Source organism: Culex quinquefasciatus, chromosome 3, assembly GCF_015732765.1.
Source record: "Culex quinquefasciatus strain JHB chromosome 3, VPISU_Cqui_1.0_pri_paternal, whole genome shotgun sequence".
NCBI lineage: Eukaryota > Metazoa > Arthropoda > Insecta > Diptera > Culicidae > Culex > Culex quinquefasciatus.
Window position 1 is genome coordinate 152030724 of NC_051863.1, and position 15305 is coordinate 152046028.

Here is a 15305-nt window from a genome sequence, read left to right on the forward strand (position 1 = left end):
GTTTTTCGCTCTTTTTTTTTTATTCATTTCTCTTAATTACTCGCTAGATTGTAATTATGACGCGACGAAGACGTTGTTGTTTTGTTTGTTTTGACGCGGGACGATTCAACTATAAAATGTACAAAATGTGTTTGAATTGTTTGTGTTTTTTTTGCTTTCGCGCCACGTTGTTTTAGGGGGTCGCCGTGCACACTGTATTACCGCTTTCGTTTTTTGAATTTATTTAGTTTTTGTTTTTACTTTTTGCCTTCTGAACGCTCTAACAACGCTTGAAATGTTGCTTCTTTGATAGTTTGTTCCAGTGTTTTGTTTTTGAAGGATTTTAACTACATTATATTTAGTCACTTCTGTCACTTTTCCTAAGTAAAGTCTTTTGAATTGCATCGCTTCATTTTAATTAAACTTACTCTTCTTTTTTGTTGTTGGTTTTAATAATAACGTTGTCTTTAGGCAACTGAACTGTTTATTTCCTCCTTATAATCATGTTGTGGTGTGGTGAGTTCTAGGCTTCGTTATCTTGCAACAATCGTTGGCTACGAATCTCGTACTAATAGAAAGGTTAGGGTGGTGAGGATTGAGGAAAGAAGAGAAAACAGGGAAAAGAAAACTACAGCAGTCTATTGGTTGTATGCGTTTGAACGAAGAATGACTTAATTCTCTTTATTTATTTTTTTTGCTCAACTCTCGTGCAACGAGTGATGCGTTTATTACTAACAGAAAAAGTCAACGTGTTGTACTTTTGTTCTCCCTTCTTCTACTTATTCTTCTCGGCTAAAATCAAGTCAGACAGATTTGGTTGTTTCTCTGTTGTTATTTTTTTTTTTGTTTGTAATTTCTTGTACACAATAAAACCGACTCAAATCACGCAAAAATTCTACACACGATTTGACAAACTATGAACAATTTTCAACCGCTCGCTATGCTAGAGGATATTCGTGTAAGAAGAAAAACCTACTAAAATTGCAACTAATCAAAGGAAAAAAAGAAGCAGACAAAATAAAACAATAGCAAATAAGTGTGTGTGTGTGTTTTCCAGGTGGATCCTCGCGTTCGCTCTATCACTTTCTCGCTCTCTCTCTCTCTCACGTTAATAAGTGCCCTAAATAACAAACATTCGCTGCTGCTGCTCAAAACTCAAACTCCTGCTGCTGGTGGATCGCGTCAAACAGCCAGTTATCGCTGGGAAAGTCCAGCTTGACGTCCTCCTCCTGTTCCTGGTCGTGCTCCCCACCACCCTGCTGCTGCTGCTGCTGACCCGCTCCGCCCGAAACCCCCGCCAACGGGTGCGGCGGAGGCGGAGGCGACAGCGACGACGTGGACGACGTCGAGGACGTGGAGGCCGTATCGATGGTCGAACCGGTGGCCGTAATCTCGGGCGCGCCCGCCGCGATCGATTCGTCCTCCGGCGTCAGGTAGCCGTCGGTGTGGCCGCGCACGTCCCGGTCCGGGTCGGCGCGCAGCTTGGCCAGCGTCCGCTCGATGGCGTCCGCGTCCGGGCAGGTCGCGCCGAAACTGCCTGCAAGGTGAAAAAGTAGGTTAAAATTTGTTTCAAAAAAAAACGAGAGAGTTTTCTTCTGCTTACCATGCGGCAGGATCGTATCCTTGAGGCACTTGGCTACTTGTATTCTCACGTTCGGCACCGTGTCCGACACCAGGGCGAGGACCTTGTCGAGGACGTGCTTGCGGAACGTTTCCACCTCGACGCTGCCCGTTTCGAGCTGTTAAGGAATAAAAAGAAAAGTTGAGAAAATATTTAGAAATATTTCTTTGAGCAACAACGGTTTTTTTTACAATAGATATATTTACCAATTATTTTTTGGTATTTTTCATTGATTTTTTGGAAATTCAATTTAGGAGGTCAACTAACTATTGAGTTTTAAATTTTTTAGCATATCTCTTTTTTTTTTATTTGATTTTATTTGAATGATTTTTTTTAATTTCAAATGACGCCAAAAGTTTTGTATAACTTCACTGTATAGTAATTAGATAAATTAAAACGATCCTTTATGTTTTAATGCCTTATGGTTTAAAAAAATTGCCACCTTTTTTCAAAAAAGGTAATTTTTTGGGCCCGCCCCGATTTGGCTAGGACCACCATAATGTGGGTCTCGTGGCGCAGGGGTAGCGGCTTCGGCTGCCGATCCCGATGATGCTATGAGACGCGGGTTCGATTCCCGCCTTATCCACTGAGCTTCTATCGGATGGTGAAGTAAAACGTCGGTCCCGGTTTCTCCTGTCTCGTCAGAGGCGCTGGAGCAGAAATCCCACGTTAGAGGAAGGCCATGCCCCGGGGGGCGTAGTGCCAATAGTTTCGTTTTTTTTTTTACCATAATGCCCAAATAAAAAAAAAGTGTTAACAAAGTTGTTAATCGATAAAATCATCATTAATAATATTATCATATAGCGATAACGATAATGGTTATTGCTATCGTCGGAACGGTAACGAAAATCTATCGTTATTTCGATAACTTTATCGCCAATAATTGACGATAACGCATTTTTTAAATTTCTCTAAAATCGACTTAATTCAACCATAACATGTCAACTAAAATTCCCATAGTATGCAGTATGGGTATCAAATGGGTATGCTTTTTACTCTTTAATAGTTTTTTTAAACATTACAGGACTTCACCGTATTTTTTCGAAAATACTCAAATTTTCAAAATTTGCAACATGGGTATCAAACGAAGCGAAATGTTGTATGCGTTTTCACTTAATTAGTTTTTTTTAAATACTATAATTTTCGCAAAACACCTTATTTTTACGAAAATAACCAAATTTTCAAAATATGCAATTTTGCAAATTTTAGTGTTTTACAAAATAAAGTGAAAATATTCAAAATTTCGCTTCCTTTTGTGAATTTTGAAGATTTTTGTGTTTTTGAAAAAATACGGTATCTTGTGAAACAAAAGAACTCTAATAAAGTAATAATGCATATCAAATATCGCTTCGTTTTATAACCATATTACAAATTATGAAAATTTTTGTATTTTTTTTAAATACGTCATTTTGTGAAATTTTGAGTATTTTTACCTTGATTTTCAAAAAAATATTCTTAGTATTCTTAGTGAAAGCATTGAAAATTTAACATCATATGGTTGAATAAAGTCGACTTTAGAAAGATTTAAAAAATAAGTTATCGTCCATTATCGGCGATAAGATTATCGTCGATAAAATTATAAAAAATGCCTCTGCATTTTTTTGAGTATTTACTTAATAATATTTTTTTTTTAGTTTTAGCAGTTCTTGGAAAACATTTAGCATCATTATTTACTTTTCTGAAATATTTTTTATGAATTAGAAATAGGCAGTTTCATTCATAAATTAAGAAATATTTTTAATTTGTGATATTTTGTTTTTAATGCAAAAAACGAAGTGCAGTTCAAATATTTTGCAAAAATTGAAAAAAAAAGATTTTCGTTTTATATTTAACCAAAAATAAAAACAAGCAATCCCTATGATTTTTTTACAAGCAAAAAACAAAAACTTTCGGCGAAATTTCCATTCGGCGAGACGACTTTAACCCTCTACAACCAAACCCCGCCTTTAGACAGGCTTCGATTTAAAAAATCGCCAAAAATCAATTTTCCAACCGATTTTTGATATTTAAAAAGCATTGGAAAGAAGAACGCTTAAAATTTTAGAAAATTTATGGGTTGAAAGTTTTACTTGTTTTATTTGACATTGCCAATGTTTTTAAAAATGACATTTTTTTAGGGGTCAACTTTGGCTGTGTTTTTTACTAACATTTCCTATATCTTCAGTAAAAAGAAGTATGCAGTAATTTTTGTAGTGTCCCAGACTATGCCTCTACGCATTTTTTTGCAATTTAAATGATGATGGTGCGATTCTATAGCAGAAAATGTGAAAAATATGCAAAAAATTTAAAAAGTGGCTGTAAAAACATGAAAAAATTAGATAGGCGAAATGTAATTATATTAGGTGGTAGAGTAGGCCAAATACTACCAAAAACAAACATAAACTAAACAAGATAAATGCAAATTAAAATACTAAAAATGAAATAAGAAAAACATAAAACAAGAGAAGTAAAGTTTTTCGTAGAACAAAAGTTGCTCAAAATGACCTCCTGAACACGGGAAAAATAAATATTTTCGAAAAAATAATTTGGGCAGTAGAGGGTTAAGCAAAATGTACCAAAAACATTTTTTTTTTGGTAAAAATTGATTCAAAAAATCTTTTTCGCAATTCCATTATGAAACAACTTTGATTTCCTATACAGTCCAAATTCCATTATCCGAAGCCTCGTTTATCCGAAGTTTCGATTATCAGAAGGTTTGTGTGGTACTTCGGATAATCGAACCATGATAAAAAATTGGTATAAATTTATTTTCTTACTTTTAGCATCAAACTCGAATTCTGCGACCCCATTGTAGGCAAATTTGAATAGTTGATTGTCTATTAATTTACAAAATGCATTTTTAAATATTTCATACGGCCATTTTAGCCGCCGTTGCAAAAACAAAATTATCTCCCTCGGCTCTGACCAAAGTCGAGGGGGAGGCAAAAAAAAAATTGAAATTACAAGCATAGGTTTCAACATTTGGATGAAAAAAGTGTTTTTAAATGCATTTTACACGCGTCCAGTTGCTTTCCATGCATTAGTTTTCAAAATACCGATGAATTGACGGACATTGAATTTTCGCGATTTTTTTTTTTCGTGGGACTGTACATTGGTATTTCATGAATACTGAAAATGTTTTCAAACGAGCTCAAACATGCTAAATATGATTATTAACGCAGGAAAATGCACTTTAACTGGTTTTCAGTTGATTAAACTTCAATTTTCATTAAAATTTTGAAGTTTTTCAAAAAAAACAGCGTAGGGGTCAAACACAATCAAAAATAAGCCAACGAAAAAAAAAATTATTTGTCATTCGATTACCCGAAATTATTTTTTCCTAGATCTTCAGATAATCGAGTCTGGACTGTAATTCACGAATGAAGAAATGACCAACTTTTCGTCAATTAATATAAAAATACTGAAAAGCAATGCCTACTTTTCGATACTGCTTTGGAGTTTGAAACTTATCTTGACGGCAAATAAAATTGATGTGGGCAAACTAACGTTTCTCTGAGAATAAAAAAACTCCACAGCATTTCTCTGAGATTTCGGTCATTCGATTTTTTTTTTTGTATTTTTTAATCCGGCTGAAACTTTTTTGGTGTCTTCGGTATGCTCAAAGAAGCCATTTTGCATCATTAGTTCGTTTATACAATTTTCCATACAAATTTGGCAGTGATATGTGAAAATTCAAAGATATGTATCTTTTTAAGGAATTTTTTGATCGATTTGGCGTCTTCGGCAAAGTTGTAGGTATGGATATGGACTAAACTGAAAAAAAATTATACACGGTAAAAAATTTTTTGGTGATTTTTAATTTCACTTTTTGTCAATAAAACTTGATTTGCAAAAAAACACTATTTTTATTTTTCAAAAATTTCAAATCAAGAGCAACATTTCAAACGGGCCAAACATTCAATATTACGCCCTTTTAAAATGTAAGTCTTGGTTTAAAAATTTTGAAAATATTTTTTTCGAAAAGATCGGAAAATTTCACGAATGTTTCATATTTTAACATTGAAAATCGGACCATTAGTTGCTGAGATATCGACATTAGAAACTAATGAAATTTCCTAAAAATGGCTATAACTTGGGAACGGTGCACTTTATCAAAAATTCACTGAAGTACTTTTTGATTGCAAATTTGATTTTACATCGAAAAATAAAGTTGAAAAATTGTTTCGACCGATATTTTGATTTATTGAAAAAATCTGTATTGATTCAAAAAATCATAACTCGGTCAAAGATTTTTTGCCCATTCTGGAAATTTTTGAAAAGTTGGCATTTAATGTCCTCTAAAACATACAAAAAAAAAAAATAAAAAAAAATAAAAATATTGTTTTTTTGCAAATCAAGTTTTAGTGACAAAAAGTGCAATTAAAAATCACCAAAAAAAAATTTTAACGTGTATCATTTTTTTCAGTGTAGTCCACATCCATACCTACAACTTTGCCGAAGACACCAAATCGATCAAAAAATTTCTTCAAAAGATACAAATTTTTGAATTTTCACATATCATTTTTGTATGTACAGCTGCCAAATTTGTATGGAAAATTGTATGAACGAACTAATGATGCAAAATGGCTTCTTTGGGCATACCGAAGGTACCAAAAAAGTTTCAGCCGGATTAAAAAATACAAAAATTAAAATGAAAGAAAAAAGACCAATTCCGTAGAGAACTGCTCTCCGGTTAAAAGGGTGCTTTACGGAATTGCAAAACTTGATTTTTTCAGCACTCTTTGTATAAATCCGAGTCGTGCTTAAAAAAATCTTATGTTTGAACTAGTTACATAAACTACAACTTAAATTTTAAGATGCAAAATGATGACTTTTCAACACATGTCGGCGACGCCGCCATGGATATACATGGAGTGCTGATAGAATTGAGTTTTGCAACGAGTAGCATACATTTTTTTTGCAGTTTCGACAATAGGACAGGAAAACAAAAAAAAAAAAGAATAGCTTTTGTCAGTGAAATGTTTGTGTCCCTGCTTTAGTTTGACGTCCGTGTGTTAGGTCAACTCAAAAACTAAACCAGAGTCAACTTTTCAGCACTGTTATTTTTGGTAAAGGTAAAAAAGCCATTTCGTCACTATATACAATATGTCAGGAAAAAGAGAGCAGTTTCAAAACGGAATTGCAAAAAGGTTTAATCATGTTTATATGCATACGTTTATTTTTCCTTTGATGGCCCACCTGTTACCCATACACAGTTTTTGTAGCATGGAAGGTTTACGAGCAGATATCTTTTGATAATTCGTCGTTCGTGTTTTGAGAGTGTCCTGTAATCTTGACTCTAATTCCGTAACGCAGTTTTTCTACTGAATGGCATTTTTTTTTCGATTGTACCACTCATAAAACGATTTTCTTGTTTAAAATCTATAATTGTAAGCAACTGAGAGCAACGGTTTTGAAAATGCTAAAAAATGAGGAAAAAAATGCAGCTCTCTCTTACCATCTTCCCCGCGGTGATGATGTACGTCTGCCGGCGGCGCCAGTTTGAGCAGTTGGCAAAGTTTTCCGTGAAGAATTTGAACACAGCGTCGTTGTCCTGGAACTCGCGGGCGCACTCGACAAACTGTTGTAAGATGTTTACGTTAAAATCAATGTCTTTTAAAGGAATAAATTGGTTGTCTTACCGCATCGATGCCGGCCTTCCGCACAAAGTCGTACTTGTCGATGCAGAGACGCATCGCCAGCCCGGTCAGGTAGAGCAGGCAGTTCTCCTTGCGGATCTTGGTGTGCATCTGGACGAGCTGGACGAGTTGGCGGGCGACGGCCTCGCGGAAGCGCCAGTTCATCATGTTGAGCGGGGGCTGCAGACAGAGGCCGAGCTGGTCCATCAGGGTTTCGTGCTCGGACCCGTCGATGACGCGCAGAAACTCCGCGAGCGTGTTGACGACCTCGATTTGATTTCGTCCGAGTCGATGAGGAACTCGGTGTATGGGATGACGAGATCGCGGGTGGCCTGCTCGCGGCCGATGATGAGCGCGACCTTGCTGATGGAGGCGGCCATCGTGCGGCGGACCGTGTTCTGGATGTCGTTGCAGAGGGCGAAAAAGTGCGAACTCAGGATGGGCCAGAACTTTTCGCCGAAGGTGAGGACGATCGCGGGGAAATTGAAGGCGCACTCGTAGCAGAGCTCTTTGTTGATGTTCTTCATGTGGACAAAGTCCTCGAGCAGGTTCCACTCGACCTCTTCGTTTTGCCACTTGATGATGTCCTTGAGGCGTTCGCCTTCCTTGCCGATGGCGAGGGCGCCCACGCCGGCGGAGACTGCATCTAGTTGCTGCTGGAAGGAGGAGCCCATGCTGGCAGTGGACGTGGTTGATTTTTGATGTTGGAGGTCGGCGTAGTAGCGGTCCACGTCCGTGGGGTCGGGCTTTTCCGGTTCGGAGTTGTTGTTGATGCTGCCGTACGAGGAGTCGCTATCGTTGGCCGGGAGTTCTGCCGCTGCGGCTGTTGCTGTTGGGATGGTTTGAAGTTTGGAGTTGTTGTTTCGACTGTCTTCCTCTTGGGCGAACTGTTGCTTGGGTTGTTCGGATTGGGGTTTTGGGGTTGAGGTTGAAGGGCCGCCCGCATTGTTATTGCTTATGTCGGAGTTTTTGGTGGTGATGGCGGAGGGTTGTCGATCCGTCATCGTCGATAAAGTCCAGTTCTAGGGGGAGTTCCGGGCTGATGTACCAGAACTGGTGCGAGTTGTAACTCTGGTCTTCGTCTTCGGAGAATGATTTCTTTTCCTCTTCGTGGACTTCGTGGAGTTGGGCCGGTTGCTCTTGGCTTCCTCCGCCTCCGCCGTCTCCGTCGGCGTCCATCGAGTTGTCGAGTTCGTTTTCGAAAATCTTCATCTTCATGGTGATGGCCGAGTACTCGTCATCTTCCGGTCCCCAGCCTCCGTGGTAGTCGTCGGATTCGCTGCCCCGACTGGTGCCGCCCTGTTTGGCGAACGCGTCGGCGAAGTTGTTCTTCATGGGTGAGCAATAGCGCAGGAAGCGGTTCAGCGGGTTCTTTTCGTCGTAGTTCCGACGCATGAGTTGCGGCACGACCGGAACGGAAGTGGGTGAGTCCAGCAGTGAGCTGGATTTCAGCGACTTTCGCACGTAGTACTTGTAGGAAAAGTCCGAGATCTTGGAGATGCCTCCGTCGTCCGAGTTGGAGCCGGTGGAAAGGCGTTGCGATCGCCGGTCCGCGTACACGATCGAGTAGAGGTACACCTCGACGTTGATGGCTTCGTCGCCACGAGCTCGCCACGGTTCTTCGTTGGACTTGACCAGGGAGAGCAGTGCGTACCGCTGGATCGCATCGCGGAAGCGGCGCTCGTAGCATTCGTAGTTCTTGATCAACGCGTCCGCCGACGGCTGATTGCCGTACGTGACCCGCCGGATGTCCAGCTGCTGGAAGGACTGCGCGTCCGCCGCGTTCGTCACCGTTAGCACCAGGTTCCCGTTGTAGGCCAGCCCCAGAATGCGCAGCTGGGCAAAGGTCGTCAGAAACAGTCCCAAGTTCTTCAACGCCGCCATGATGACCCACTGGCTCGGATCGAACATGAACTTCTTCATCGCTGGAACGAGCACCTTGCGGCGCTTCTCCAGCGTGCACAGCAGGGCAATGATCGGCATCACGTCCGCGCAGGCTCGCCTCACCGTCCAAATCTCGTCGTCGCACAGCTGCATAAAGATCGGCAGCATGCTCCGCTCAAACAGCTCATCCCCGAGGACCTCGCACATGACCGGAAACGCGTTCGCGCACTCGCGCCGCACAAAGTGCTCCTTGCAGCTGCACATCTCCACGAACCGCTCGTACACCAGCTCGTACGTCTTGGCGTAACCCACGATCGGGACGATCTTGACCATCAGCTGAAAGGAAAAAAACAAGCAAACACTCAGTTCAAAGCTCCAAGTCTTGCTTAAAAATGCGAAAAAGTTTGAGGTTATGGCGCGTGGTCACGTCTTCCTCTCTCCCTCGATGATCTTTGAAGCGGTAGTCCAGCTCATCAAAGCTGGCTGTGATATGCGATATCAAACACAGTACCATTTCACTGCCACTTTGTGAGTCTGGAATACGCTCAGCATAAATTGCCGTGTAGCCGCGGACCGAAAATAGTCATAATTAACAAACGTCACACTTTGTATTCAATTTAAAAGATCTAAGCACACACAGACATCAGATTAATTAACTGCCGTCTCATTTTCATTGCCGATGAGGAGCGGTTCACTGTACCTTTCTTCATACTTTTGTTGTTGTTGTTGATGCAGTTGCCGGGGCAACCGTATCGCTCTTCAAAGCTGGCTGTGATATGGCGATTTCTGGAGGAACCATTTCACAGCCACTTTGAGAGTGGATACAGTTGCGCTGAAAAAACAATCTCCTGGGTCACCTTAACTCGCTGAATTGCGCCACAGGTTCAAACTCGTCAAAATGGCTGTGATATGAATATTGAATGTTCAAATGTACACACGGCACAACCATTTTTACGAACTGAACAGCTGGACATTGCCGAAACTACTTCTTTCTTCATAGACACTCACTCTGCTTTCTCGATGACTTGCGCCACCCGACTGAGCTCATCAAAATGGCTGTGATATGATTGGGACGCTTTACCTTAAAAACAAGATCAGTTAGATTTTTTTTTACTTTCTCTCCGTGCAAAGCGCCACTATTAAAGACACATAGCCACAACCAATTGATGAGCTCAGTCAAGCATCAACACTGCCTCTGCGTTCACATCCTTCGAGATGAGTTCCACTCCTCTGTTGCTAATGAGTGCCGCGTTGCTCATCAAAGCTGGCTGTGATAGCGGTTGAAACGTGGTTGAACTAAAACAACCAAATTTGATGCCAACGTGGAGTCACTCTGCGGGTTTGGGGAACTCATTGCACTGCAACTACACTCAAGTTTGGGATGTGCACTCATCAGCATGAAAGACAAGGTAGTGAGATCCCGGTTTTCGAATGCAGGGTAAAACTATCTCACTACCCATGTCTTTCTTGCCGCCAAGTACCGGCGCGACTTGTCTCGGGGAACACATCACCACGAATGTGTCACACATCAGCATGGGCTGAGCTGGTTGGAGATAAAACTGCAATTCGATTTCTTCTGTTCGTCATGGCGCTTGCTGCCGGCTTGTCATAAAGTAATCACACGTTCTTCGATGGCGCAGCATCCACATGCACTATTCTCGGGGGGAGAGGTGTGTCATTCTTCATTGCACGTCATCATCATTGTCGTCATCATCAACGTCATTAAAACGTCATCCGTAGTTAACACCATGGTGGCTACTCGTTCTGGAGATTTTTAATTATTTTTTCATCGGTTAGCGTAGTTAAAAATCAAATTCACAAAACAACATTTGCTTTCTAAAAAAAAACTAATCCGAATAATAATTGACCAGAATTGAGTTATTGTTCGCGATCATTTTAGATTTTTTACTACAGACAAATCGAATTAACTAATTCGAATTTAGGTTGTTAGAATGTCCACTTGGGTGAGAAGAAAAATTTAAAATTTTGGAATATCTTAAAAGATACCCCCTGGTTTGATTCTTCAGGCAAAAATTAGTAACTGTGCCAAATCGGTACACAGCCAGATTGGATTGCCAAATATTTAACTGTAACTGCATATCTGTCAAACTGAAATGTCACTTATGACTTATTGCTTGGATGCTGCCGAGAGAAAACTCCCTTTAAATAAGTTGTGTTTTTTTTTAAATTTTGTATTGTGATCTTTAGAAACCAAGGTAAGAAAAATGTTAATAACAAATGCCTCGATGCTAACCACCTGTTTTTTTTGGGTTTAGACGATTGATGAAATAAATGTATCAATAACAGTACTGGAAACATTTTCAATGACAAGCAAAATCAAATTTTGATAACTGAAACACCAGCAACGATAATTTGACGTTTGTTTAGCTAAAATTTCAGTTGTTTTGACAACCGTTTTACTCAAATTTCAGTAAATCTTCTGTCAAAGTGACAAATATCAGTTAACTGAGAATTCAGTAAAATCTAAATTACTGAATCGTTAACTGAAATTTCAGTAGATGAAAATTCAGTAAAACTTAACTGAATTTCAGCAAAAAAAATTGGTGTGTAGAGAGTTGAGGGTTGCTTTTGGCTTCCTCTCCGAGGAATGCCTTATAAAATCACTTGAAAATTGGCCAAAAAATGTCACTGCGATTTCTCGGAAATGGCTGAACGGATTTGGACACTTCCGGTTGCATTCGATCCCTCTTAGCTTCCGATAAGTCGCTATTGAAAATCTTCCCCGTAGCCTTTTCCTGTCAAAAGATATTTACGAAAAACGATTTGCAAAACTAAAATGGAAAAACAAAAAACGATGAAAAAATTTCAAAATTGCTTCATTTTTGCACAACTAGGTAGTTTGGAATGTCCTCCATCCACGGCTGAAACGGGACAAAAATCCATTGAAATTTGCCAAAGTTACAGCCACTTTAAGAAAACTGCTTGCATTCAGCCGCCTCCAAATCGACTAAAACGTGGCCAAAATTAACCAAAATTTCGGCATGTTGCACATTTTTGTAAAGCTTTTTCAAAACCCAATCCAATGAGATACATATCTCGACGAATTATTAGGCTTAGTCGCTAATATCTGCACTAAACTGCTATTTTTGACGATACCAATGCATTATCACATGCTGGTTCGCCCATCCGGCTAAAAAACCCAGAACTATTATACTTCACTCGAAAGCATTTTTCATCGTGCTTCGAATGTCATTTTAGGAAATAAAATTCCCTTTGTGAAACGCGTCCAGCATGCAAAGATTCCGCCGACCTCAAATCAGGACCAGAATAGTTTCAAAAACGTCTTCGCCAAGCCAAGACAAGTCAAGTCATTTCGGGAAATGACAATATGTAATGTGTTCTTAGATACCTATCCATTAGGGTGGTCCAAATCCGGACTTTTTTGGGGCTACCCCCTGAAATCAAAGATTGACCCATCACTAGGCTAAATTCCAAATTTGAGCTCATTCTGACCACGGGAACCCCTCCCTCCAATCGCTTAAAGTTTGTATGGGAAAAATCGTCAAAATGTATGGAGAAAAGCAACTGTTTTACTTTTTTACCTGTGAAAGGTGCCATAATTATCCGATTCATACCATTTCTCAAATGTAGAACCTTCATTAAATTTAGAACAACTTTCCCGAAGACACCATATTTTTAGGATTTTTTCCCGCGAAGTTATTAGCGCCCAAAACTGACCCTTTTTGCGCGGCTAGCTGTAAGGGGCCACCTAACAACGATGTTTATTTCCAATTCGTACACGCACGTGCTCTCTCTCAGGTTCAAACTCTCTCACGAGCTTGCTCGCCTGCCTGCCTGCCTGTTTACCAACAAGCGCGCGCTGTTTCTCTGCTTGGACTTTTGTCGTCGTCGTCGTTTTCGTTTGCTATCCGCTGCGCAGCGTTTCTGGCATGTTTATTATAATTTTCAACTAAAATAGCAGGATTGTTTTGAGATATATTTAGCATATAAATTCTTAAATTATGACAAAAATAAAAAAAACTGCGCTTAAAAAAATAGTTTAAAGAAAAGACAGCTTAGGCTCGATTAAAAAATTACAGCGAATGTCATGAGAACAGGGTTTGTTTGTTTTTCCAAGCATTACACGAAGTTTTTCGTATATGCTAAAGAAACATGATAATGATTCAATTATTTAAAAAAATCTTCAGGTAATATAAATGCTGTTCCTTTAGGTAGTTTGCTTTCACAAAAATATACTTAGTACAAATCAAGGCAATTTTACAATTATTGCTGCAAATTTTCATTCAACAAATATTGCAACTGTTTATCATTTTTGTCAGTTTACCTGTAAATTTTTCGATTCAGGAAATATCTCTTTCTGCACAATCGTTAACTACCTTCAGATCTTGCAGTTGCGGCCTTCCTTTAAGATACTCATTTGGATTCAGTTTAAAAAAAATCTAAAGAAAATTCCTTCCTTTTTATCTAAAAAAACTGCATGGTATTTCTTGTAACAAAAGCAGATAAATTAAATCCAAAACGATAATTTGGATCAGAACAGATGACGATTCATGGATGAACTAATTCATCAAATTTGTATTCTCTCTCACACGCTCTAATAATATGATATCTTTTGTTGATCACATATTACATTAAATTTTATATCTCAAAACAATCCTGCTATTTTAGTTGAAAATTATAATAAACATGCCAGAAACGCTGCGCAGCGGATAGCAAACGAAAACGACGACGACGACAAAAGTCCAAGCAGAGAAACAGCGCGCGCTTGTTGGTAAACAGGCAGGCAGGCAGGCAGGCGAGCAAGCTCGTGAGAGAGTTTGAACCTGAGAGAGAGCACGTGCGTGTACGAATTGGAAATAAACATTGTTGTTAGGTAGCCCCTTACAGCTGGCCGCGCAAAAAGGGTCAGTTTTAGGCGCTAATAACTTCGCGGGAAAAAATCCTAAAAATATGGTGTCTTCGGGAAAGTTGTTCTACATTTAATGAAGGTTCTACATTTGAGAAATGGTAAAAATCGGATAATTATGGCGCCTTCCACAGGTAAAAAAGTAAAACAGTTGCGTTTCTCCATACATTTTGACGATTTTTCCCATACAAACTTTAAGCGATTGGAGGGAGGGGTTCCCGTGGTCAGAATGAGCTCAAATTTGGAATTTAGCCTAGTGATGGGTCAACCTTTGATTCCAGGGGGTAGCCCCAAAAAAGTCCGGATTTGGACCACCCTACTATCCATGAGCCATCGATCGACTCCGTTAGCGATACACTTTTTACCCTTTCTTAAATTTTCGCTTTAGCTGTAGAAGGTGAGAGCGGAATGCAAGGCGAGAGAAGGAGAGAGTTTACGGAAATTTTGACTCGTTCGAGCTCTGCATAGGGACGTGGCGTTACATCGTGCTGCCATCTGGTTTTTTAAGTGCAAAAGTGCTGAGTCATCGTCTAAAAATAGACGGCGTCCTATCTCGCCCAGCAAAATGAAGTCGATAAAGTAGTCGGTTTCGATAAGAAAAAGTGGAAAACGTGTTCTAAAAATAGTGACGCCATCCCCCTATGCCGTCACGGTGTAAAAACTCGCGTGCATTGCTTACATGGATTTTCGTCGACGAACATGGGCGTATTTTACTTCTACTCGGATTGAATAGCATTCGATTTAGTAAGTCTCTAGACTATATATTAAGTATTCTGCTTTCAGTCTAAAAGGATCGCAAAGTTATTATTTTAAATTGTTTCAAAAATCCATTTTAAATCCTTTGCGGTCGTACATTCTCAATACATTTATTTGTGTATGAACCGAGAAGAGGAAGCCCCCATTCACCTAGGTGGATTATGTAACGTTTTTATCGTTGAAGTTTGTATGAGAAAATTCGTAAAATGTATGGGGAAAAGCAAAAATTTCAAAATTAACCAAAAGGGGACGTTAAATGTGTCGAAAATGTTGTCAAGTGTGAGATTGTTATGAAAATTTTTATGACAAACAACTATATCGAAGACCGCAAAACGATCCAAGTTAATCCATTATTAGCAATTTAAGCAACACGTTTTTGTATGAGAAGATTTTTTTTATACAGATTTAACGATCCAAGCGACCCTTAAGCCTTAACAGATTTCGCTCAAAATATTCACAGTTACTTATTTTTGCCTAATGAATCGAACTTGGGCGGTATCTCGGATGTCTATTTTTTATTGTCACCCTAATGTCCACTTATTTAAATTTTCGCTGATTG

The 15305-nt window shown here is 39.4% G+C and overlaps 1 protein-coding gene across 1 annotated transcript in view; it reads right to left on the reverse strand.

Moving 5' to 3' along the window:
• Window positions 1-2: 2 nt before the first annotated feature.
• Window positions 3-15305, reverse strand: part of LOC6044828 (serine/threonine-protein phosphatase 4 regulatory subunit 1) — a 127881-nt gene continuing 112578 nt past the window's right edge. Inside the window, 6 exon segments of the mRNA XM_038261280.1 lie at window positions 3-1516; window positions 1583-1718; window positions 7038-7160; window positions 7222-7490; window positions 7493-8205; window positions 8207-9438. Of these exon segments, the coding sequence (XP_038117208.1) occupies window positions 1128-1516; window positions 1583-1718; window positions 7038-7160; window positions 7222-7490; window positions 7493-8205; window positions 8207-9438 (2862 nt within the window). The 3' untranslated portion in view covers window positions 3-1127.